Source organism: Musca autumnalis, unplaced genomic scaffold (assembly GCF_047663935.1).
Source record: "Musca autumnalis isolate F117 unplaced genomic scaffold, ASM4766393v1 scaffold_2, whole genome shotgun sequence".
NCBI lineage: Eukaryota > Metazoa > Arthropoda > Insecta > Diptera > Muscidae > Musca > Musca autumnalis.
This window is the reverse complement of record NW_027411755.1, coordinates 71,753,979-71,777,489: the sequence shown is the minus strand read 5'-3', so window position 1 is coordinate 71,777,489 and position 23,511 is coordinate 71,753,979. Positions and strand designations below refer to the sequence as shown.

The following is a 23,511-nucleotide window of genomic DNA, read 5'->3' as shown; positions in this document are numbered from 1 at the left end:
CTAACTTTGCTGAATTCTCTGATGAAGGTAGACTGTACTGTGTGATGTTGGCTGTACTAGCACACGTTGAATATACTCATGGCAATGGGCGGTACTGCAGTAGGCTAACTGTGCTGGATTCTCTGATGAAGGTAGACTGTACTGTGTGATGTTGACTGTACTAGCGTGCCGTAATCTAGGTATAGGAATTCAGGCTACTGCCTAATATGAGTTCCCGAGGTCTGGCGAGTTAACATACTCCTACCGGCTCGGGACTGGATCGTAATAGCACCCCCGATTTGCAATACCCGAATATCTAGGGTTTCTTGGTGACATAAGATGATTCTTGCACAAAAGACCGGTACATTAGTTCCAGGAAAGTTTATTAAATCGAGAAGAATTAACACAAAGGTTAAGACTGTGCAACTGATTGAGTGTTAATAATATCTATGCACGATCACTTTTAGTTATCAAATAAACAATACTGTCCGAGAAACCTTTCACAACCAGCTTCTAGTTAAATGTTTCGATTCAGATAACCGGTAAATTTTATTTATAGTCACCACCGTAAAATGTATACTTTCCGAGCTTACTTCGATTAATGATACTTCAAGACTGACTCTCCTCGAACAACAAAAAACTCTTTTCCTCCATGATCATGTGGAATGCTTAAGGGTTGCCTACTTGACTAGAATCTTCATAAATCAGCTGTCCAGGGTTCACCAAAGTTCACTTAAGAAAACGGACCGCTCTCCTGACAGGGTGACATTACAAATATATGGTGGTCAGATTGTGGTAAACGAATATTTGTTACTTTTTGTTTAATATTTGCCCTATGTAGCCTTACCTTTATGCAGTGCTTTATTCAGTTCTCTTTACTTTTCTCTCCATATATCTTTCAAACCCCAAATAAACAAATCTAAACTCACAATTTTCGTAGGAAAATATTTATTCATTCTTCAATAATATTATTTTTCAATAATATATTTTTCTAAAATATATCTATTTCTGGAATAATAAATAAGACAAGATATTGTTTTAAAAAAGCTGAGCTCTCATTGTGATTTATAACCAATGCTCCGGTTTTTATATTGAGCTACTACTTGTATTGATTAAAATTGTTGAACAACTACCACCTGGGCTTTGGATACTGTTTATTGTTTTGGGTATTTGTTTTGATTGGATAATTGCGCCTGGCTCATTTCTATAAATAAATAATTGATATCTAAAATCTTGTTGTTGTCTTTTTTTCTAAAATTGTTCTTAAAGTGGTGCTTGTTTTGTTTTCAAAAAATACATGCAAAATTTTCACATTTTTTGTTTTCCCATTTTTTTGTTTACAATAAAAGCATTTGTTTTTTTTTTTGCGTAAAAATATTCTTATAAAATATATAAATATATAAGTGCAGTAAATTAATTATAAATATGTATAACAATTATTTCAATATAGACTAGTTTTTTTCATGATACGTAAAAATTCATCTTGATTTACTTCACCATCATTATCGAGATCAGCTTCATCAATCATTTCACGCAACTCTTCATCGGTTAACGTCTCACCAAGCTCACGGGCAACACGTTTAAGATTTTTAAATGATATCTTACCCGTATCATCATCATCGAACAGACGGAAGGCCTTTAGTATTTCCTCTTTGGTATCTTTTTCTGCCATTTTCATAGTCATCAAATGTAGAAAATCATTGAAACTTATTTTTCCATCTTTGCCATCAATTTCAGCAATCATACGTTTAATTTCTTCCTTTTTCGGTTCAAATCCCAATGCTCGTATGGCCACTTTTAGTTCTTTGACTTCAATGAATCCAGTACAGTCAACATCGAATAGATCAAACGCCTCCTTGATATCCTGCTTTTGGGCATCGGATAATTCGAATTTAGGCCCTGACTTTTTTCGACCAGTTCCAGTCACTCCACCCACAGCGGTAGACTTTTTTGTTGTTGCCACAGCAGTTTCTTTAGAGGATGTACGTTCCATATCTAATCCGTTTGATAAATCCAAATGACAAAAATATGTTATCAATTAATTCCGCGTATATTTAACAGTCTTATCATCCCTACCTTTTATTTGTTTATGATAAATAATGTAGACACACACCGGTCTATGGGGTTATATTTTCGTTGTTATGGATAGATAAAACAGTATCCTTTTTTGTGTATTTATATAACTGAGCGGTTAGGACTCTGCTGGATCGCCTTGTCTTCTTTCTTCTTTTTATAGAGTATCGATTTGTTGTAGTTCTTTTGTTTGTTTTTCCAACTCAATGACAATATACTCTATGCTTTCCACCCTCAAAATAAACTTGTACTTCAAATTTCTTAAAATAAAATATAGTTGCTCTGTTCCAGAACCTGCAAGAAGCTACTATTTTTTACTACGATAACATTTATTCCTTTATGTTATCGGAAAAAATAGTAAAAATTAGTAGATTCTTGCAGTACTGGAACAGACCAACTATTAATTTCACTGAAACAGGTGGTATATTTATTTCCTACAAAAACTAGTATCCTTGGAAATGTCTGCTAAATAACCGGAGATGCCAGACCGCAGAAAAAGGGCATCGAAACTAGAAGAAAAAAATTTGCTGATAAAGTTGGGGAATCAAAACAAATTAACAGAAAACAAAAGAAGTAGAAAATTGACAAAGACAACAGATGTTATAACACTTTTATTGCAACGTACGGCAGATGTCAAAGCAATTGAAGAACTGAATTTTTCTTCGCCTGAAGTTATGGTACAGAAAAACATGTAAAAGTTTGACACCAAGTTCAAGTAAGTAGTTTAGTAAAAACTCTCCGATTTTGCCGAAAAATTTTCCAGAGGTAGATATTTTTGCGCTGATCACGGGAATGTGTGATTTTCTTGAGGGACGAACCCGGTTACTCTGTTGTTGGAATCGAAAGTCCGACTCCAAAACCCGGGTTAGACCCTGCTCTATTGAACCGATCGCTACAATGGTTATCACTGGAATGCTTATGAAAATACCTATCCAAGAAGTGGTCATATGTTGGGGTTATTTACAGGTTTTCATACGATTTAGCCCAAAAGCCGATTTTTGGAGCGGGGTCTTTCCATAATGGCTTTACCTAATTACTTGCGTGTTGCGTGTGCGTTCGAAAAAACAAAATACATGTATTTAGCTTTGTCCAGAACTAAAAAGTTTTTACACATTTAACACATTTTGAACATTTTTCCCCGAAATGCGTTCCCGTACACCAAAAAAGTTGCAAAATGTTCACTTCTCTTTGAACAAAAATGGCGCTGAATGGCTCTCTCTTTAGAAACTTTTTACGCGACAAATTTCAGCGAGCCAAAATGTGCAACATGTTTGCCGGCTTCCGATTGGCTAACACGCCGACTTTGACATTTGTTCCAGTATTTTTGACGTTTCTGCAATTTTTCCGTTCCCGTACATTTTAGAAAAATGTGTGCGTTGAACTTATTTTTTGACGTTTCTCTCTTTTGCACATTTTACCTTTAAAAAAGTACTGGAACGGAGCTTTTGTTTTGTTTGTTTGTTGTTTGAAATACATGTATTTTGTTTTTGTTTTTTCGAACGCGCACGCAACACGCAATTAATTAGGTAAAGCGTTAAAACCCATTATGGGGCTTGTTTAATTTAGCCAGATTGTTGCTCGTTTTTAACCTTTCCAAATTCCATATGTTGTAATACCTTCTCTGGATCCATAGATATGGTCTCGTCTGCTTTCCTTGCTTTCCTGTTTCATTTCTGATATAATAAAAATAAAGAATAAAGAAGGCCGAGGCAATTTCGAACTAATTGCCCTTTCCTTTTTTATTCTTTTATCAGAACTTGGTCTTTAGCCATTTACCAGATATGACTAAAGCAAGTTAAGTTAAGCAAGAATGACATGCTTCTTATGTGTCGAGGCCTTAAGGACCATATCTCTGGATCTAGAAAAGATATCACAACATATGACACCATTTCGGAAAGGTTAAATTTGGCTAACCTTAAATGAGCCCATAATGGGCCCATTTTTGACTTTTTGAGGGTTTTATGGAAAAAACCAGCTCCCAAAATCTGGGTTTTGAGCTATATATGACCACTTGTTGGAAAGGTATTTTCATAAGTAACCGGGTCCGTCCCCCAAGAAAATTATACATTCCCGTGATCAGAGCAACAATATCTACCTCTGGAAAAATGTCAAAAAATCGGAGTTTTTACCAAATGTCATTAAATCGTTCGTCCTTATATACACTTTAGGCCGCCATCAGACCATCTGCTTTTTCACATGTATGACATCAGCTGTTCTGTATATTAGCCCAGCAAAATAAATTGGAAGTAGTGCAATGTAGACTAGTTCTGTCACGGCATGTTTTGATGCAGTTCAACTGGAGTCGTGAAAAAGGCACTCCATTCCTCACATTTTAACCGCATTTGGATGCAATCCAAAGAATCACATCCATTTGTCACATTTTAACAACATCCAAAGGCAGTTCAACGGAGTCGGGAAAAAGGCACTCCAATTCCTCACAATTTAACAGCATCCGGATGCAGTGCAAACAGAGTCCTGAAAAAGGCACTCCGTTCACTACATTTTATTAGCAGTTGTTAGAGATCCCTACATGTACATAAATCAGTTTGTACATCTCTACAGCAGCGGAATACATTTGTTAATACAAACTAAATAATATTTAATTTGTGAAAATTTTTCCGGTAACTCACGAGAAGAAAATTTCCCAATGGAGTGCTGTTGGAGTACATGTCGAAATCTTAACTGGTGATGGGAAGACAATATCAAACCCATTTAGCGGATGAAGCAAAAGCAGTTAAGCTTGGATTAAATGAAAAGCGGTTGAAACACACATGTTTGCAATTAAATTCAATAGAGAATTTTCATAATTTGAGTTAATTTAATAAAGTTATTAATATTTTTATTTTACACAAATAATAAATGCATTTTATTTTGTTATTCAAAACACGTGCTCCGGACTGCCTCCTATTCTACTCCAAAGGGTCAGTTAAAATGCAATGCCAAAGGGTCAGTTAAAATGCAGTGCCAAAGGTTCAGTTAAAATGCAATGCCAAAGGGTCAGTTAAAATGCAGTGCCAAAGGTTCAGTTAAAATGCAATGCCAAAGGGTCAGTTAAAATGCGATGCAATGGAGTGCCTCTTTCCGGGGTCACTCCCTTGTAAAAATCATGAGTGAAAATGCATAATTTGATGCACTTCCAAATCACTTATACATATCATTTAACTGCCTCTTTGGAGGCAAACTTTTCGCTGGGAGTATACCCAAAGTGACAACATACATGTGAAGAAGCAAATGATTTGATGGCCGCCTTATGCCAGCAAATATATATATATATATATATATATTTTGGGTTATACCCCGGTTACACTTAACCGGATTAACGCAGTGGGTTTGGATTTCAAATGTCAATTCCATAGCGCAAACGTCAAATAAATCCTCTCGAAGTGGGTTAACCCGGCAAAAAACTCTAGTGTAACCGTACTATTAATTTGTGTACGTAATTGTGTGAGCGAACAACGTAATAAAGCACTTGTATGAACATGGCATAACAAAGCTCCAATATCTCTTGTGCCAGACTATGAAAATTTTCATATCCGTGAAAATGAGTTTATAGGCAAGAGGTGTGAAGGGGGTGAAACTCTGTTCACAAGGTTCTGTAAGTCCCAATTTACATTGGGCGAGTTTACTTGCGGCAATTGTCATTTTGAAGGAGAGAGAGGTGAGGCATATGGTAACCCTTTGCCTCTCAGCACCCTCTCTCACCTACAAACTGACAATTGCCGCAAGTAAACTCGCCTAATGTAAATTGGGACTAATCTGAAATTATTCTTTGTGTTTACTTTCGTAACTCTCAAACCAATGCAAAGCAATGAAAATATCAAAATTTTCATTTGATTTCATATATGTGTGTAGACGTCAATGAAAATTTGGAAGAAAATGGCAAAACGTTTTCAATGCATTTTTTCATAGTCTGGCATAAGACTATGAGCTTTTTCATGAAACTGTCTGTGTGTGACTCACAAGTTATCGATAACATCATAAGATCTGTTATCATCTGTTATCGTCGTCGGCTACTGACACACATATGAGGTGTTTGTGCGAATGTGTGTGAATTTTGCAATATTTTTTATTTTGATTTACAATCCAAAAAACAGCGAAGCGACGACGACCGCCAAGTAAAACCCACAATATATCTTAACAATACAACACAAAGAAGCAATCAACAGAGGAGGTGTGTGATAAGACTGCAAAAGAACAACTAGTTAGCCCGCAAGTACATATCAATTAGTTCGTTCAATATATAACAAACGTTCCAATCATTAATACACGTTATCGTCCATCCAATTCTTCCCAATAAAAACCAGTGCGGATTATTATGAAAGACACAACAGAAATATTGAAAAAGCTGCGTCAGCTAATGCAGTCTCATGGGTCTTCTGCTCCTTTGGCTGCCTATATTGTGCCTTCTGATGATGCCCATCAAAGTGAATATATTTGTCAACATGATGAACGTCGGGCATTTGTTAGTGGATTCGATGGCAGTGCTGGTACGGCTGTAATTACTGCTGACAAAGCTCTCTTGTGGACAGATGGACGTTACTATCAACAGGCCCTCAAACAATTGGATTCCAATTGGGAATTAATGAAGGATGGCCTACCCACCACACCCAGTGTTGCAAGCTGGTTGGCTTGCAATCTTTCCAAAGGCAGTAAAGTAGGAGTTGATCCAAAATTGTTTTCATATCGTTTGTGGAAACCCATTGAGAAAGAATTATCTGGTGCCGACTGCAGTCTGGTACCAGTTGAAGATAATTTGGTGGACATTGTTTGGGATGAACAACCCAAGCAGACTTCAAACCCAATTATAACACTGGATACAACATTCGCCGGTATGACAGTCTCGGATAAATGGGCCAATGTCAAGGAAAAGTTAAGCGAAAAGAAAGCTCAAGCATTGGTAGTTAGTGCTTTGGATGAAATTGCATGGTTTTTGAATTTACGTGGATCAGACATCGATTACAATCCAGTATTTTTCTCATACTTAATAATAACCCATGAAAAGCTTATGTTCTTTGTGGACTCCTCCAAACTACCGGCCGATTTCAAACAACATCAGGCAAGCAATGGTGTTGAAGTTAGCATATATGGATATTCAGCCATAGGAGAAGAATTGGGTCGCTTGGCGGAAAATGGTGGCGAAGCTAAGATATGGATTTCACCTGGTTCAAGTTACTACCTCAATGCATTGATTCCAAAGAAAATAAGGCACCAGGAAATCACACCAATTGCATTGGCCAAGGCCATTAAGAATCCCATTGAAGTAGAAGGATTCATCAATTCGCATATACGTGATGGTGTTGCCTTGTGTCAATACTTTGCTTGGTTGGAACAAATGATTGCCAATAAACAGGCGGTAGATGAGATTTCTGGGGCCACAAAATTGGAGGAATTTAGATCAAAGAAGGAGCATTTTATGGGTTTGAGTTTTCCCACAATCAGCTCTTCAGGTCCAAACGGTTCGGTTATTCACTATCATCCAGCCCAAGAAACTAATCGCCCCATCAATGATAAAGAGGTTTATTTGTGCGATTCCGGAGCCCAGTATATGGATGGTACCACAGATGTTACGCGCACCTGGCATTTTGGTGAACCTACTGACTTTCAAATGGAAACCTATACCCGTGTGTTAAAGGGCCAGCTGGCTTTGGGTGCAACTGTGTTCCCCAAGAAGGTTAAAGGCCAAGTCTTGGATACCTTGGCTAGAAAAGCCCTTTGGGATGTTGGTTTAGATTATGGTCATGGCACAGGACATGGTGTTGGGCATTTCCTTAACGTTCACGAAGGTCCAATGGGTGTTGGTATTCGCCTGATGCCCGATGATCCTGGTCTACAAGAGAATATGTTCATTTCCAATGAGCCCGGTTACTATCAAGATGGTGAGTTTGGAATACGAATTGAGGACATTGTACAAATTGTACCAGCCACAACAAAGCACGATTTTAATGGCCGTGGTGCATTGACATTCAAAACAATTACTTTGGCTCCCAAGCAAACAAAAATGATTAAAAAAGAGCTTTTACTGCCGGAAGAGAAAAAATTGCTAAACGATTATCATCGTGCTGTGTGGGATACTCTATCGCCACTATTAAAGAAGGAAGGTGATGAGGTTACTTTAGCATGGCTAGAGAGAGAAACAAAAGAAATTTAAAAGTAAACACAAGGAAGCATTTATAAAATGTGAAAAAGATCTTTGAAAGAACATTGTTTTTACATACATACATACACACACATACTTATAATAAGCGATTTTTGTATAATATATTCTGTTATTAGCAGCGAGCGCATGCAGACCGATTTTAATAAAGTAACGAAGTAGAAAAAAATAATATAACTGGTATTGCATTTAATTTTTTTCAAAAGAAATTGAAATAAACAAGTTAATGGATTTAGGCATGTAGTAATTTATAATGTTTACTTAATCAACAATCGTATATATTGAGATTTGTGATATGAAGTATTTTTTATCAATACAGATGTTTCTGATTGGAAATCTAATCTATGTGTCCAGCTATGTACTTAGAAACATACAGTGGCCCACAAATATTTAATAGTATTAATAAGTAGTCGTCGCTATGCGTATTTTTATAACAGGTGTATAGTGAAAGTCTTCATCAACACGATCTGAGAAGTGGCCTTAAGCTTGTGGTACCATAACTAGATGGACCGATAGGGCCCCCTTAGAACTGGAGCTAATTTTGGAAGTCATTCGAACCAAACATTTTAGTTGGTTATTATGATTTTTAGGTCTTTATGTCAAGAAGCATGGAGCATATAAGGCCTTCTATCTACTAAAGAAAACCTTAAACGATTTTCTGTCTCCTATAGAAGACCTTTAAATGTGTTCTATATACTATAGAAGACCTTCAAAGGTCTTCTGTCTACTATAGAATATAGTAAAAGGTATTGTGACTACTACAGAAGACACTACAATGTCTTTTGTCTACTGGAGAAGACCTTAAAAGGTCTTCTGTGTGCTATTGAAGACCTTAAAAGGTCTTCTGGCTACTAAATAAGACTTTAAAAGATATTAAGTCTTCAATAGAAGAAGATCTTAAAAAGGTCTTCTGTCCCCTAGAGAAGACTTTAAAATCATATGTCTACTATAGAATGAATCATCTGTCTACTATAGAATGTCTTCCGTCCACAGAAAAGACCTTAAAAATTCTTCTGTCTACTATAGAAAACTGTAAAATGTTTTCTGTCTACTAAAGAAGACCTTAAACGGTCTTCTGTCCACTAAATAAGATCTTAAAAGGTCTTCTGTCTACTGGAGAAGACTATAAAAGATTTTTCGTCTATTAAAGAAGACTTACAGAGGACCTATTGTATACTGTAGAATACATTAAAAGGTCTCTTGTCTACTATAGAAGTACAAAAAAGGCCTTCTCCCTTTTATAGAAAACCTTAGGTTAGGTTTAAGGATGCGCGGCCATAATACATCATAGCCGCTTCACTCGGTGAGCATAGGTCCATTGTGTTCATCCTGAAATTAAAGAGAAATAAAGGGGATAGATACGAAGGGTTCGTAGTAGAAGAAGATTATAGTGTGTGGTAGATAGTGTGAATAATACAGATGGAAGCGAATGAAAAATTGAAAGTTTGTAAATGAAATGAAAACGATACTCTCAATTTTGTATGGGTATAGCACTGTTTTCCCAAAGCCATTTGCACGACTTTGAGAAACGGACAAGGGTTGCAGGATCTGCTGATGAGACTTGGGTGAGAGTAGAGAATTCGTAGTCACACAATAGTCTCTGTCTGGTATATCTATGCACTGGACAGCGACATAGGAGATGCTCAATCGTCTCTAACTCTCCCTCATTCTCACAAAGCCTACAGAAGTCAATGCCGGTACCGTCCCACTTGCAAGTTCTTGACCTGATGCGACAGTGTCCAGTAATTACGCCTATCGCGATTCTGATCTCGGACTTACTAAGCAACAGTAGTGATAAGGTTCTACGTGTCGATATAACTGGCCAGATAAGTTTAGCCACCCGACACATCACTGCATCTGAAAATATGTGGTTGCTGAAAATAGCCGCTTCGTCAACTGAGATTCGCAACTTCAGTTGAAGGTTGCCATACATAAAGTAATTTTGACAACTCCACTCAACGATAATTGCTATCGCCACATGTATCTACTTCTTCATCTACAAACAAATAACCCAATGTACACACCATCACATCACAACAACATCATCATCTCTACAATACACACAATTCAATAGTCAGGATGATCACAATGGACCTCAAGGTCTCCGAGTTTAGTGGCTGCCAGCACGCCAGCTACGCATCCTAAACCTAACACCAAGGAATTTCGTTTTTGAATAAAAATGATTTTTGTTTTGTTTTTTTTTCCTCCTCCGACAATTTCGAAACCATACAATTTTGGGCACAATACGTTCGACAATATAGATTGAGCAATGCAATTGTTGCAATCATTGTCGTGGGACTTTTGGAAACTTCCCTCCGCAAAAAATCTCAACGCAGCGCACACTTTTAAAAGTGGGGTTATTGCTGTTGATCTGTAAGTTTGAAGTCATCCTTTAACATTTCCACAATGTAAACTACGGCATCCTTTTCAAGCGAAAATACGCCTTAAACCTAAAATAATTTACTGATTATACAGATCTTTCCAACATGAGCTGCAGCTAACAGTGCAGATGGCAATTCCAATGGATTCGACTTGTCCCTCAAATTTCTTCTAATAGATGCCATGTCCTGTACATTTTCTTTATCATCAAAAAATAATTCCACTGAACTTATCATTATACCCTACACCACTATGTGGGCAGGGTATTATAATTTGGTTTTGGCCAAAAAGTTTGTATGTCTCGGCGAACTGAGTCGATCTGGCTATGTGTGTCCGTCCGTCCATCTAAACCTTGTAATCACGACGCTACAGGTCGCAATTTTGATCGGATCGTCTCCATTGATGAGGGTCCCGGAGGGGAAGAAGCCTATTGATTTTGGTGATGGTCGGGATGGAAGATACCAAGGAACGGTCCTGACCGGTTTTAACATGGCAAAGCCCAGGATTTATCTTGGTCCCTCTTTCATCCCAAGTGGACACTGACCTCCCCGTGGTGTCACCTGGGGAACTGCCTTTAACACCCGTTAAAGGTAGTGAGCTAACATGTGCCGCGCGTTCACCCATAAGAACGTTAAAAACTTGGGTTTGGGCGTCGGGTTAGTAACCCTCCCCTAGAAAAAACAGCCTACTATGAAAAAACGAAAGAAAAGAAAAACAAACCCCTCTAAAGTTGACGAACCCCGCAAACGTTTTAAGGACCATGATCTGCGAATCTGCACCTGGAATGTGCGCACTCTTTATAGAGAAGGTGCAGTCTTCGCATTGGCAGACGTACTTGAAAAGTACAAGACCGATATTACTGCCATACAGGAAATACGATGGATTGGGAAAGGCGTCACAACAACACCTAAAGGTGACGCACTGTATTATAGCTGCCATGACGTAAAGCATGAGTTTGGTTGTGGATTCGTAGTTAGTCGGAGACTAAAACATCTTGTATCCAGCTTCACTCCAGTGAATGAAAGACTTGCTGCAATTCGAATAAAAGCTAAATTCTTCAACATCAGCTTTATCTGCGCTCATGCTCCCACTGAAGAAAAGGATGAACAGACCAAAGATATATTTTACGAGCGCTTAGAAGAAACATATGACCGTTGCCCTGCCCATGACATTAAAATCATTCTAGGCGATTTTAATGCCAAAATTGGAAAGGAGAATATCTTTGGCCCAACAGTCGGGAAATTCAGTCTCCACAGTGAAACATCTGACAATGGTATGAGACTGATAGACTTTGCAGCTGCAAAAAACATGGTAGTTAGCAGTACCAGATTTAATCATCTCGATATTCATAAGGGCACCTGGCTGTCTCCAGATCAGAAAACAAGAAACCAAATTGATCATGTTGTGATAGATGGAAGACATTCATCGAGCGTGTTGGATGTACGATCGTTCCGAGGCGCAAACATTGATTCGGACCACTACCTTGTTGCAGCAAAGGTACGCACCCGCTTAAACGTAGCAAACAAAGTACGAACAGACACAACACGAAAGTTAGACATCGGTAAACTGCAATCACAACAGATAGCCACAGCATATTCCACTCAACTAGCCCAATTGCTTAATCAAAGCCCTCCTCATCCCGATAACATATCAGCGCAATGGCAAAGCATTGCCCACTCCATGCAAACAGCCGCAAAATCCATACTTGGATACCAGAGACCTCCACCAAGGAATCCATGGTATGATGAGGAGTGTCGTGCTGCCACCGAAGAGAAAAATGCGGCATATGGGGCTACTTTACAATCCGTAGCATCGCGTAGCGCACGAGAGAGATACAGGGAGAAAAGGAGAGAAGAGAAACGTCTTTTCCGCAAGAAAAAGAGAGAAATGGAAAAGCGGGAGTGTGAAAAAATCGAGATGTACAGGAGCCAGAATGAAGTCCGAAAATTCTACCAAAGAGTCAAGCATCAAACTGATGGCTTTGGTACAGGCACATCCTCCTGTAGAGACCAGCAAGGTAATTTGGTAACTGATACAGATAGTGTACTCAGGATATGGAAAGAACATTTTTCAACTCTGTTGGTATCCAATAGCAGCGAAGGCGACGAAGATACCACAGTCCCAATACCAGAAGATGGTATTGAATGTATACCGCCCAGCCAAGATGAGGTAAAGACAGCAATAAATCGGCTGAAGAATAATAAGGCAGCAGGGGCCGATGGCTTACCAGCCGAGCTGTTCAAAACCGGAGGCGACACGCTGATAAGGTGTATTCATCAGCTAGTTAGCACCATCTGGCAGGAAGAACGAGTACCCGACGATTGGAACCTGAGTATCCTGTGCCCCGTCCACAAGAAGGGAGATAAGACTGTATGCTCTAACTATAGGGGCATAAGTCTACTCCCTATTGCCTACAAGATCGTGTCAGGGATATTGTGCGAACGACTAAAGCCAATGGTCAACGAGATTATTGGACCATACCAATGCGGCTTTAGACCTGGCAAGTCCACCATTGACCAGATATTTACCCTGCGGCAAATCCTGGAGAAGACCCAAGAGATGCAGATCGACACCTACCACCTTTTTGTCGATTATAAAGCAGCCTTCGACAGTCCGCTGCGCTCAAAGGTATTCCAAGCCATGTCTGAATTTGGTATTCCCGCAAAGCTCATCCGGCTTTGTAAAATGACTTTAACTGACACGAGGTCCTCAGTTAAAATAGGAAAGAACCTCTCCGAAGAGTTTGGTACCAAAAGAGGTTTCAGACAAGGAGACAGCCTTTCGTGTGACCTCTTCAACATCCTGCTAGAAAAGGTTATACGAGAGGCAAACGTCAAAAGAAGTGGCACAATCTACACCAACAGTCACATGTTACTTATGATATAGACATCATGGGTCGATCAGTAAAAGAAGTAACTGATACCTTTATAAAGGTCGAAGGAGAATCTGCTAAAGTGGGTCTGGCGGTAAACGGTGAGAAGACCAAGTTGATGGTGTCGACGCGCAATGCGTCCATTGAGCTCGGACCGACTGTGGAAGTTGGTTCCTATAATATTGAGGTAGTAAAAGACTTCGTCTACCTCGGCACCTCCGTCAACACAACAAACGACATCAGTTGTGAAATAAAAAGAAGAATTGTATTGGCCAACAGATGCTACTTTGGATTAAGTAAGCAGTTTAAAAACAAAGCCACATCTCGTCAAACAAAAATAACGCTCTACAAAACACTGATACTACCCGTGCTGATGTATGGCTCCGAAGCCTGGGTACTTGCGCAAGCAGACATGGCAGTGCTTGGTGTGTTTGAGAGAAAAATTCTTCGAAAGATCTACGGACCAATCTGCGTTGACGGTGAATATCGACGTCGCATGAACCACGAGCTGTATCTGCTATACAACGACATCAATATTGTTAAACGTATCGAGATGCAGCGATTGTGTTGGCTAGGCCATATCATAAGAATGAGCGATGATGAACCCGCTAAAAAGGCGTATGAATACATGCCACATGGCGGTGCACGCAGAATTGGCAGGCCAAGGAATAGATGGCGCAAACAAGTGGATGATGAGATGACAAGGCGCGGTATTCCAGTGTGCAAAGCAACAAATAGAGAGGAATGGAGATCTCTTCTTAGTTCGGCCTATAGAACAAATGTTCTGTAATGGGCCAGCTAAGTAAGTAAGATGGTCGGATAATATTCAGGGGTCGGAATGGGCAAAAAACTTATCTGGAGAAAAAGTCAACGTTTTATTTCAAATCGAATATCTCCGCATCTATAAGGGGTATATCAAAAGCAAATGAAAGTAGAAAATATCACCTTTACAACGATGTATAGTAGGTTGTCGTAGGTGGTCAAACAACAAGATTTCGCAATAGTCGCTTATACAACCCATCTTTTCGTTTTTGCGATTTTAATTGTAATTACGAATATCACAACTGTGGTTGGGGAGATTCCAAAAGCAAAGTCTGACTGTGAAAGTAGAATATCCCACCTTTACAATGATGCAAAGTAGGTTGGCGTATCTGGTCAAATAACGGAGATATAGCAATATAATACATCCCATTTTTAATTTTTTTTCTCACTTCCTCTATCAGAAGCAATCGCATTCTGAACTTCTTTTCTATAAAATAGCGATCCTTTATCATTTTACAATATTACCGTTACATTTGTGTAAAGTAGGTTGGCGAAGGTGGTCAAACAAGAGAGATACCACAATAGTCGGTAATGCGCTACAGGTCGCAATTTTGATCGGATGGTCACGAAATTTTGGTTGCTTATGGGGGTTCCAGAGAGAAAGCGGCATATTCAGGGCAATCATGAATAAAAATTCCGTGCGGAATTTGTTCCCTTTTCCCAATTTCATTTTTTATTTCCGTATTTATGTCCAAAAAGGGAATATTTCTGTTGATTAGAATATTCAATAATTAGGGGATTCTAGCAGTTTTCCACGTTCTAAAATAATGATTTTTCAAGAATTTCACCTTTTTAAATTATTTTCCGTGCGGAAAAATTCCGAGGGAAATATTCATGATTGCCCTAATAATGTTTGGTGGTAGTCGGATTATATTCCCTAAATGAAATGTTATCTAGTAAAAAAGTTTATGCACAGGGGTAGTGGTGTAGGGTATCACATGATCGGACCCGTCAGACTATAGCATTTGCTCACTTGTTTTAAAATACTGTGTCTTTTGCTTTAATACAGAGTTCACAAGTTTGAAAAAACACTAATCGATAACACGTTTATCGACAACTCAGTTGGGTTGACATCAATAATACAGAACTCGGTAAAATTAAAATGCTTATAATTTCGGTAAGTAACAATGTTTTCGGTAATTTAGCGCTAATAAAATGTAGTCGTAAAGTTCGACCGATAGGAAGAGTGCTGTTAACTTTTATTTGAACTTTTCATTCATAATTTTACAATTTTTTGTCGGTAACTCAAAAAATGAGTTGGAGAATCGCACAACTGTAGTGGGATTCTCTAGGGCATTTTTTGGTTACCGACAAAAATCGGTCAAATTAAAACGCAAAATTATGAATGAAAAGTTCAAATAAAAGTTGACATCGCTGTTGCTATCGGTGGAACTTTGCGAGTACTTTTTATTGGTCGCTAACTTACCGAACAATATCGTTGATTACCGAAATTATAAGCATTTTAAATTCAACGATTTTTGTCGATAACCAAAAATGCGTTAGAGAATCCCACTACTGGAGGAGTTCTAAAAAGACCAATGATGCGCCATGATCTAACACGATGCCCTTATAAAAAAAACGCAATATATTGTATTTTTAAAATGTTATTTTATTTTTCCGTATATATAATTTTACTTGTGAAATATGTGTGTGTTTGTTTTAGGAATCTTGTAGGATAAAACCGAAAACATGTTCTTCTTGAGATAATAAAAAAATGTATTTACAAAAAAACTAAAATTAATGAGAGGGACAAATTGTTTAAAAATAAGACATTTTTAATGGGGTTTCTTTGTTTTGCCTGAAAATGTTAAATTAATTTAAACATAAACACCCTACGGTAAGTAGAATAATAATAATATAAGAGGTCATTTGGTAGTTGTGTCCAATTCCCAGATTACAATGTGCATCAAAACAAATGATAAAATAATCATGAAATGGTACAACAAAAATCGATATATATGAGAAACTCTTTGCATTGTGTGTACAAAAAATAAAAATGATTTATGAACAATTAAACAAGGTTATTTAAATAAAACATTTAGGACAAAATAATGTAATAATTGGAATAGAGGGGGGTCGGACAATGGGTAGTAGAGTTAATACAACAATATATTTGTAGAATGTTGTGAATGTATATCTTTCGTTTTTTGTTTTCTTGGAAAAACTTTTTCCATTTGTATATGTATGTATGTGTGTATATTTAAAACTAATATGTAGTCTATATTTAAAACACAAGGACTACTATTAAGCCTCAAAATCTGAATCATCATCATCATCACTGTCACTGTTCACAATACGTTTCTTTTTCTTCTTCTTTGACTGAAATTGAATAAAAATGTACAAGTTTAGTAATTGTTTGATTCTACTTTTTTCCCACAACATACCTTCTTATCTGAATCGCTATCAGGACTGGACATATTGGCCTTCTTTCTCGGCCGTTTGACGGCTGCAGGCTTCTTCTTTTTAACCGGTGTATCTTCTTCTTCTGGTTGGAAATCATCAAAGTCGCTGTTTTCAGCATCGGATATTTTAGCAGCAACTGTAGAGGGCTCTTTGATAGCATCATTTTCTTTGAAAACGACTTCACCATCACTACTTTGTTCTTCCTCAGAGTCCAAAAGACCAGAATAATTAATCTTTTTGTTAGTAGCTGCTCGACGACCAGGACGATCAGCTCGAGGTGCCACGGCTGCGACATGCATTTCGACATCACTGCCAGACAAATTTAAGTCATCCTCATCCTCGTCGGAGCTACCACCCTTTTTCTTTCTCTGTAATAGAACACAAAACCCCGTTCAATGAGTGACCCAATTTTAGAAATGTTCTTAAAATACTTACACCCTTGCCCTTGAAATTCAATGTCGATTGTTTCAAGCCATCACCTGCATCCTCTTTCTTTTTGCGTCCCTTTTTGGCTCCTGTGGTGCCAGGTTCCTTTTTAACCTTTGCGGCGGCTTTGGTAGCACCTGCACTACCTTCAACCAGGTTATCAAATTCATCGCCCTCTTCTTTTATGGCAGCCCCATCTTTAGCGACTGCCTTCTTTTCCTTTTTAACCTTGGCACCTCCTGCTGCCTGCACTGCCGCTTGTACTTTCTTCAATATTTCCTCCGTCACCTTGAACTCTACCTTAACACCCTGGGGATCTGGGAAAACATCAGCTCCACCCTTATCTCCGCCACGTTTCTTCGTTACCGCTGCAGCCGCTGCCTTGTTCTTGGCCAAAGCCTTTGCTTGTTTCTTATTAATACCCAATTCATCAAGACGTTCCTTCTCCTCGACTTCATCCAATTTCTTTTCCAACTCATCAAGATCATCTAACCACAACATTTGTATGGTCTTCTCTTTAAGAGCTGCCAGTTCGGCTAACTTCTGATCACGTTGTTTCAACAGTTCATTCTTACGTTCCTCTGTCAACATCCACATGGACATACCCAAGAGATAATCGAACTTCTTGACATCGGTAAGCTTTTGGAATGCTTTTTCTGGATCGACGGGTGCTTTCTTCTCTTTCTTAACCACAGATGTAGAGGCGCTTTCCTCGTCTTCACCTTCTTCCTCATCCTCGGGCTCCTCTTCCTCTTGCATGTTGATGCGTCTTTGCCACTCCTTCACAGGATCGGGACGATATCCACGTTTAATCAATTCATCAATCATGGCTTTACGTTTCTTGTTTTCAACAACCAATGTACGTTCACACTTCTCCAGAATAAAACGAGCCTGATCGGTGAGACGATCAGCCTGGGCCGTTAGCATTCCAACCAAATAGTCCTTACGCTTTTGATAGTACTCCAAACGCAATGGATAATATGATTTTAGAATATCTATTGAGGTTGGATAACGTCTCAAACAATTAAGTTCATCAAAGGCGTGCATTTGATTTGTAGACATGGAAGAGGTAAGTTTGAATACACGATGGAAGCCACCTGGCTCCTCGTTGAGACGGTCGAACTCTCCCGGTGCCAGGGTGATAACAAAACGTACTGTGGTGTCTGTGTGATATTCACGATAATCTGATATAATTGGCTTAACCTTCTCCGAACCATTGGCCAAGGGTTCCAAAACATTTTCTTTGTATGTTTGGGTCCATGTACCAATAGGCAACTCAGATATTTCAATTTTATCTCCTTGAATAATTTGTATGTTACCCGAACTGATATAACGACCATCGGATATGTATTCAATGGTACCACGGAAATTCTTATACCTAAGGGTGGAGAGCAAAAAAGAGGTTTGTGAGATTTTTTTCCTCTGAAATTAAAATAATCTATTCACCACTTACCATGGATGCATTGGTTGAGGTTCCTCACCGGCCAATATACGTCGAATATTTCTCATAATATCTCTTGGATTGTGATTGTAGATTTTGGTTGACCAACCTGTACCAATACCATCGGCACCATTCACCAAGACCATTGGTATAATGGGTATATACCACTGGGGTTCAATCTTTTGACCATCATCAACCTCATATGCCAAAAGAGGATCATCCATGGGATGGAATATCAAACGAGCCAATGGTGACATAATAGTGAAAATATAACGAGCGCTAGCACAATCCTTGCCACCCGTTAAACGAGTACCGAACTGACCTCTAGGCTCTAGCAAATTGATGTTATTTGAGCCCACATAGTTTTGGGCCAAATTGACAATTGTCATTTGCAGCGAAACTTCACCGTGATGGTAGGCAGACATTTCAGCAACGGAACCAGAAAGTTGGGCAACCTTAACTTCACGTTTGTCGTTACGTTTGAAGCAGGTGAACATAACTTTACGTTGACCAGGTTTGAAACCATCGACCAGGCAGGGAATGGAACGTACATTATCTGCATTCGAGAACAGTACCAATTCCAAATTAATAAAATCGGCATAGGTTACAGCCTTTGTGCCCTTGGTATAAAGATAACGTTCTGGCAGTCCCAAAGTTTTACGACGCTTAACTTCATCCATATGGGCGGTGAGCCATTCCTTACGTGATTCAATGTGTTTTTTGGAGAATGCCATTACAATACTGTCATCATCTTTGGTACCATCGTATTTGAAAACAATACGATGACGTTCCATATCTTGGAAATATTCTTTAGCCTCCTTTGATGTGGAGGTACCCAAACCTAAAATCGGAAAGAGAAAAAAAGAGAAAATTCAAATCAGGTAATGTTATTTTCCATTAAAGAGCAAAAAATAAAAACCTTTGTAGTATTTGATATTGTAGGTATTGTGATTGGGTGTATCATTCTTCCATTCCTCAAATTCGGGTAGTGAATAGAATGAGAGTTCTTCATTCTTCTTTGTGGCCTTTACAATGGGTGTAATAAATTCCTCCAAGAATGGCAGACGCAGCAGTTCCGGCCAATTTGTGTGTATAAAGTTAATGAGTAGACCTTTGATATGAGAACCGTCCTGATCCTGATCTGTCATGATCATAACCTTGCCATAACGTAGTGTCTTAATATCATCCATGGTCAGATATTTCTTTTTGTATTGAAGTCCAATGATCTTGCAAAGATTGTTGATTTCAGCATTTTCAGCCAACTGCTTGAATGTGGCTTCGCGTACATTCAACAATTTACCACGCAATGGAAAGACACCATAGAAATTACGACCAATAACTCCAAGACCAGACACAGCCAAAGATTTGGCTGAGTCACCCTCAGTGAGAATTAGAGTACACATATAGGAATTTTTGGTACCAGCTTCGTTGGCATCTTCCAATTTTGGGATACCCTTGATTTTTGAAGATTTCTTACCACCAGTTTTGGCAATATCATTTTGGGCCTTGAATTTGGCCCATGACAAAACTGATTCAACAATACCCGATTTCGAAACGCTGCCAATGAACTTCTCCGAAATGGTACACTTGGATCCAAAACTTTTGGCCTGTAGTGTCATGTTTTCCTTGGTTTGTGAGTCAAAGGTTGGATTTTCAATTAAACAATTGACAAAAATCCACATGTGATTACGAACTTGGAAGGGTTTGATGCTAATACCGCCCTTATTCTTCTTTTTCAATACCTCCAATAGTTGTTTGATAATATTGTCCACCACATGGTCTACGTGACGACCACCCTTTGTTGTGGCTATAGAATTTACAAATGAAACCTGCTGGAAACCACGATCCGAAGGACAACAGGCAATCTCCCAACGTTCACCGCATTGTTCATAGACGATTTTTACAGGTTGGCCAGAAGATGCATCATCTTCTCCTTTGACATATAAATCAATGTAATCTTTAAAGTTCTTAACTGCCAACTTCTTGCCATTGAGATATACTGCAATACCCTTTGTAGAAGCAGCCACATCAAAGGCTCTTCTAGACATCAAGGCCACAATATCTTCATCCAAACGATCCATTTTGAATTTGGCCAAATCTGGAGAGAAAGTAATCTTGGTGTAATCAGTACCGGCAAATTCTTTAATCTTGGGATCTGTGGTTTTGGTCATGTTGGCTGCCCAGGTTTGTTTGAACGAGCGCTTAAACTGTTTAGATGCCGTTTCCACAGTAAACATGGTGGAAAATATGTTACACAATTTGGCACCATAACCATTACGACCACCAGTAACTTTCTTCTCATCATCGTTGTAGTTTGAGGACGTTAGCAAATGACCAAAAATCATAGTTGGTACATACATTTTCTCCTCTTTGTGCATGGTTACCGGTATACCTTGGCCATTGTTCCATATAGAAATTGTGTTCTTTTCGGCTTCAATGTCAATTTTAATTGCACTCATTGACTTGTCTCTTTGCTTGTTGTCCGCAGCATTTACCAAGATTTCATCAAAGATTTTATAGAGGCCGGGTACAAAGGATATCTCTCGTTGAACCATACGATTTTTCTCTTCATTATAGACCCACATCAATTCCTTGGTATGTTCAACCGAACCGATATATGTATCGGGTCTCAAAAGAATATGTTCCAGCTGTGACTTCTTTTGGTACATTTTTTCGATGGACATACCACCGCCACTGCCCGAGGCATTGCTTCCATTCTCCATTTTTTCTTTTCTGGGAAGTGCAGTAAAAAATCTAGGAATGCGTTGAGTTATTTAGTGATTTTTTGAATCTCCTATTTATGTTTTTTTATTCCTACCTACGTTTCCCGGGTAGGAGGAGATTTACAAATGTTTTTACAAAAATAATATTACAAATTTGTTTTACTGTCGCTGTTTTGAATTACGTTCTTCCTTAGTTTTCGATGGATGTTACAAAACGCACCCTGAAAATACAGAAAAAAATATATATTAAATATTTTTTACAAGTTGACCAAGTTCAGAAAAAACAACCTTTCAACAGCGAACACAAGCCCAAACTAAACCAAGCCAAACTAATTTACTATCCTAGACAAGCAGCTGTTTTAATTTGAAAGGATCAAAGGCTATCTTCAAAGAACACAAGCGTCCTTTATGTACAGTTTGAGAAGTACTTATACACAATCTTCACACACAAATAATAAGAGAGAAAGAGCGAGAGAGATGCTCAATTAGCCGCACAATCAAATTCCCATGCAGGCCACACAAACTGAGCGGGAAAAACGTATCTGCACTGTATGCGTTTGTGTGTGTGTGCAAACAAATGCATAACAAATGCGAAAAAACAGAAAAGCCGACAAAATAAAACTAAACAAAGCAACACGCTCAAACAACACACGGCAAAGAATAGCAGCCGAAGGCAGCAGAGCGCCATATGATGTAGGTACAGAAAGAAATATGCAATTATGTTAAGACTAAAAAATCTTCTATCCAGGCAACTATTGTCGATTCGGCGAAATTGTGGAATTCATATCATTAGAAAATTCACAGAATTTTAACATGGAGGCGCCATTTTTTACAAAAAAATCTAAATATTACACAATAAAAATTGACGAGAAAAATAACTAAATTTAAACGACTTTGTAGCAATTACACAGGAAAATTTTTGCAAGTTCTTTTCATTTAACTTTTCTCGGATTTTGTTCCTTCATATTGTATACATACCACGCTATTGCATTAAACTAAACTGTACACCATTACAGCCAATATTTTTCTGCAAACTGTTTTAGACGCAGCGTTCTTGATATATATTCACTTCTTTAATATATTCAAACTTTACTTTTCACACTCTTGTTATGGAATAAATCAATTAATAAATACTTTGTTGGAATCACGAACAAGATACTTGCAGAAATATTTTTACCGCACTTCGACCGTGGAACGCGCGTCGTCTGAATGGCTTGAAATCTTCGTTAAATACGAATTAACAACAGCGTTGCGGAATTATTTTGACGGCGTTTGGTTTTGCAGAGTTTGCAAAAATATCGTTTATCGACTTATCGATTACTCTTGCCAACTTCAAAGTGGTAGAGCTGGCAAAAAATCGATTGCACAATCGATAATATCGATTATTATTTAAAAATTCAATATATTTTTCTTTGCTATATCAATGATATTTGCTCTGTTCCAGAACCTGCAAGAAGCTACTATTTTTTACTACGATAACATTTTTTCCTTTATGTTATCGAAAAAAATAGTAAAAATTAGTAGATTCTTGCAGTACTGGAACAAACCAATTATTGGTCTGTTCCCGTACTACACATTTCTAAATATTTTTACTCCGATAACCGATTTTTCCTTTATGTTATCGAAAAAAATAGTAAAAATGTGTAGAAATGTGCTCTGTTCCAGAACCTCCAAGAATCTACTAATTTTTACTATGATAACAATTTTCCCTTTATGTTATCGAAGAAAATAGTAAAAATTAATAGATTCTTGCAGTTCTGGAACAGACCTATGTGCAGTACTGGAACAGACCATATATCTGCCATACAAAGCCCTATTTGTCAGCCTCATGTCTTTGCGGATGATTTTTACTTATTGTTTAAGTCATATGTTTCTGAGGATTCTATAAATTTGCACCTATTTAACACATCAAACATACTGGCTAGGAATAAGCTTGATATTAATGCTGCAAAGACAAAAGCTATTTATTTTCACCCGCGTCGCCTTGAGACTTTGTACCCTAGAATATCTATAAATGGGCAACTTGTTGACTTTGTTGACTCTTTAAAATGCCTAGGCATAACACTAGACTCTAATCTTAATTTCAATGATCATATAAACGACATATCAAGAAGGATATGTTTTACTTTAAGGAGATTATATGGCCTTAGGGCTTATACACCAAAGAATATAACATCATATTTGGCTTTTTCACTTTTAATGCCTTTGCTAAATTACGGCGTCGAAGTATTCTCTGGTA

General features: G+C 38.1%; 3 protein-coding genes across 7 annotated transcripts; 1 reads left to right on the top strand and 2 right to left on the bottom strand.

Annotated features, from left to right (window-relative positions):
• Window positions 1–910: 910 nt before the first annotated feature.
• LOC141394076 (centrin-1) lies at window positions 911–2,611 on the bottom strand. Of its 5 annotated transcripts, none has more exons than XM_073967914.1 (3): window positions 2,491–2,611; window positions 2,056–2,302; window positions 911–1,974 (listed from the first exon to the last, which is right to left on the bottom strand). In XM_073967914.1, exon 3 carries the CDS (start codon window positions 1,970–1,972, stop codon window positions 1,421–1,423), a length of 552 nt encoding a protein of 183 aa, XP_073824015.1. In that variant the 5' UTR covers window positions 1,973–1,974; window positions 2,056–2,302; window positions 2,491–2,611; the 3' UTR covers window positions 911–1,420. The 5 variants fall into 5 exon arrangements, with proteins under 5 accessions (XP_073824015.1, XP_073824013.1, XP_073824012.1 ...); XM_073967912.1 differs by having other exon boundaries at window positions 2,447–2,552; XM_073967911.1 differs by having other exon boundaries at window positions 2,056–2,359; window positions 2,447–2,538.
• A 3,448-nt stretch (window positions 2,612–6,059) lies between these two features.
• On the top strand, window positions 6,060–8,375 carry ApepP (Aminopeptidase P). Its single transcript, XM_073967917.1, has 2 exons — window positions 6,060–6,265; window positions 6,357–8,375. Coding segments are annotated over exons 1-2 (1,845 nt in total). The 5' UTR covers window positions 6,060–6,264; the 3' UTR covers window positions 8,201–8,375.
• Window positions 8,376–15,867: 7,492 nt separating this feature from the next.
• Window positions 15,868–22,517, bottom strand: Top2 (DNA topoisomerase 2). The gene is made up of 7 exons (XM_073967916.1): window positions 22,251–22,517; window positions 21,368–21,493; window positions 19,469–21,303; window positions 18,562–19,390; window positions 17,118–18,486; window positions 16,664–17,050; window positions 15,868–16,598 (listed from the first exon to the last, which is right to left on the bottom strand). Exons 3-7 carry the CDS (start codon window positions 21,270–21,272, stop codon window positions 16,524–16,526), a joined length of 4,464 nt encoding a protein of 1,487 aa, XP_073824017.1. The 5' UTR covers window positions 21,273–21,303; window positions 21,368–21,493; window positions 22,251–22,517; the 3' UTR covers window positions 15,868–16,523.
• Window positions 22,518–23,511: the final 994 nt, after the last annotated feature.

What these genes read in the sequence shown, in the direction of transcription:
- LOC141394076 (XM_073967914.1), bottom strand. Translation starts at nt 1,972, where the DNA reads ATGGAACGTACATCCTCTAAAGAAACTGCTGTGGCAACAACAAAAAAG.
- Top2 (XM_073967916.1), bottom strand. Translation starts at nt 21,272, where the DNA reads ATGGAGAATGGAAGCAATGCCTCGGGCAGTGGCGGTGGTATGTCCATC. An exon ending in CAATATCAAATACTACAAAG is followed by an intron (nt 19,391 to 19,468) that starts GTTTTTATTTTT and finishes TTCCGATTTTAG; the next exon opens with GTTTGGGTACCTCCACATCA. An exon ending in TGAATTTCAAGGGCAAGGGT is followed by an intron (nt 17,051 to 17,117) that starts GTAAGTATTTTA and finishes GTTCTATTACAG; the next exon opens with AGAAAGAAAAAGGGTGGTAG.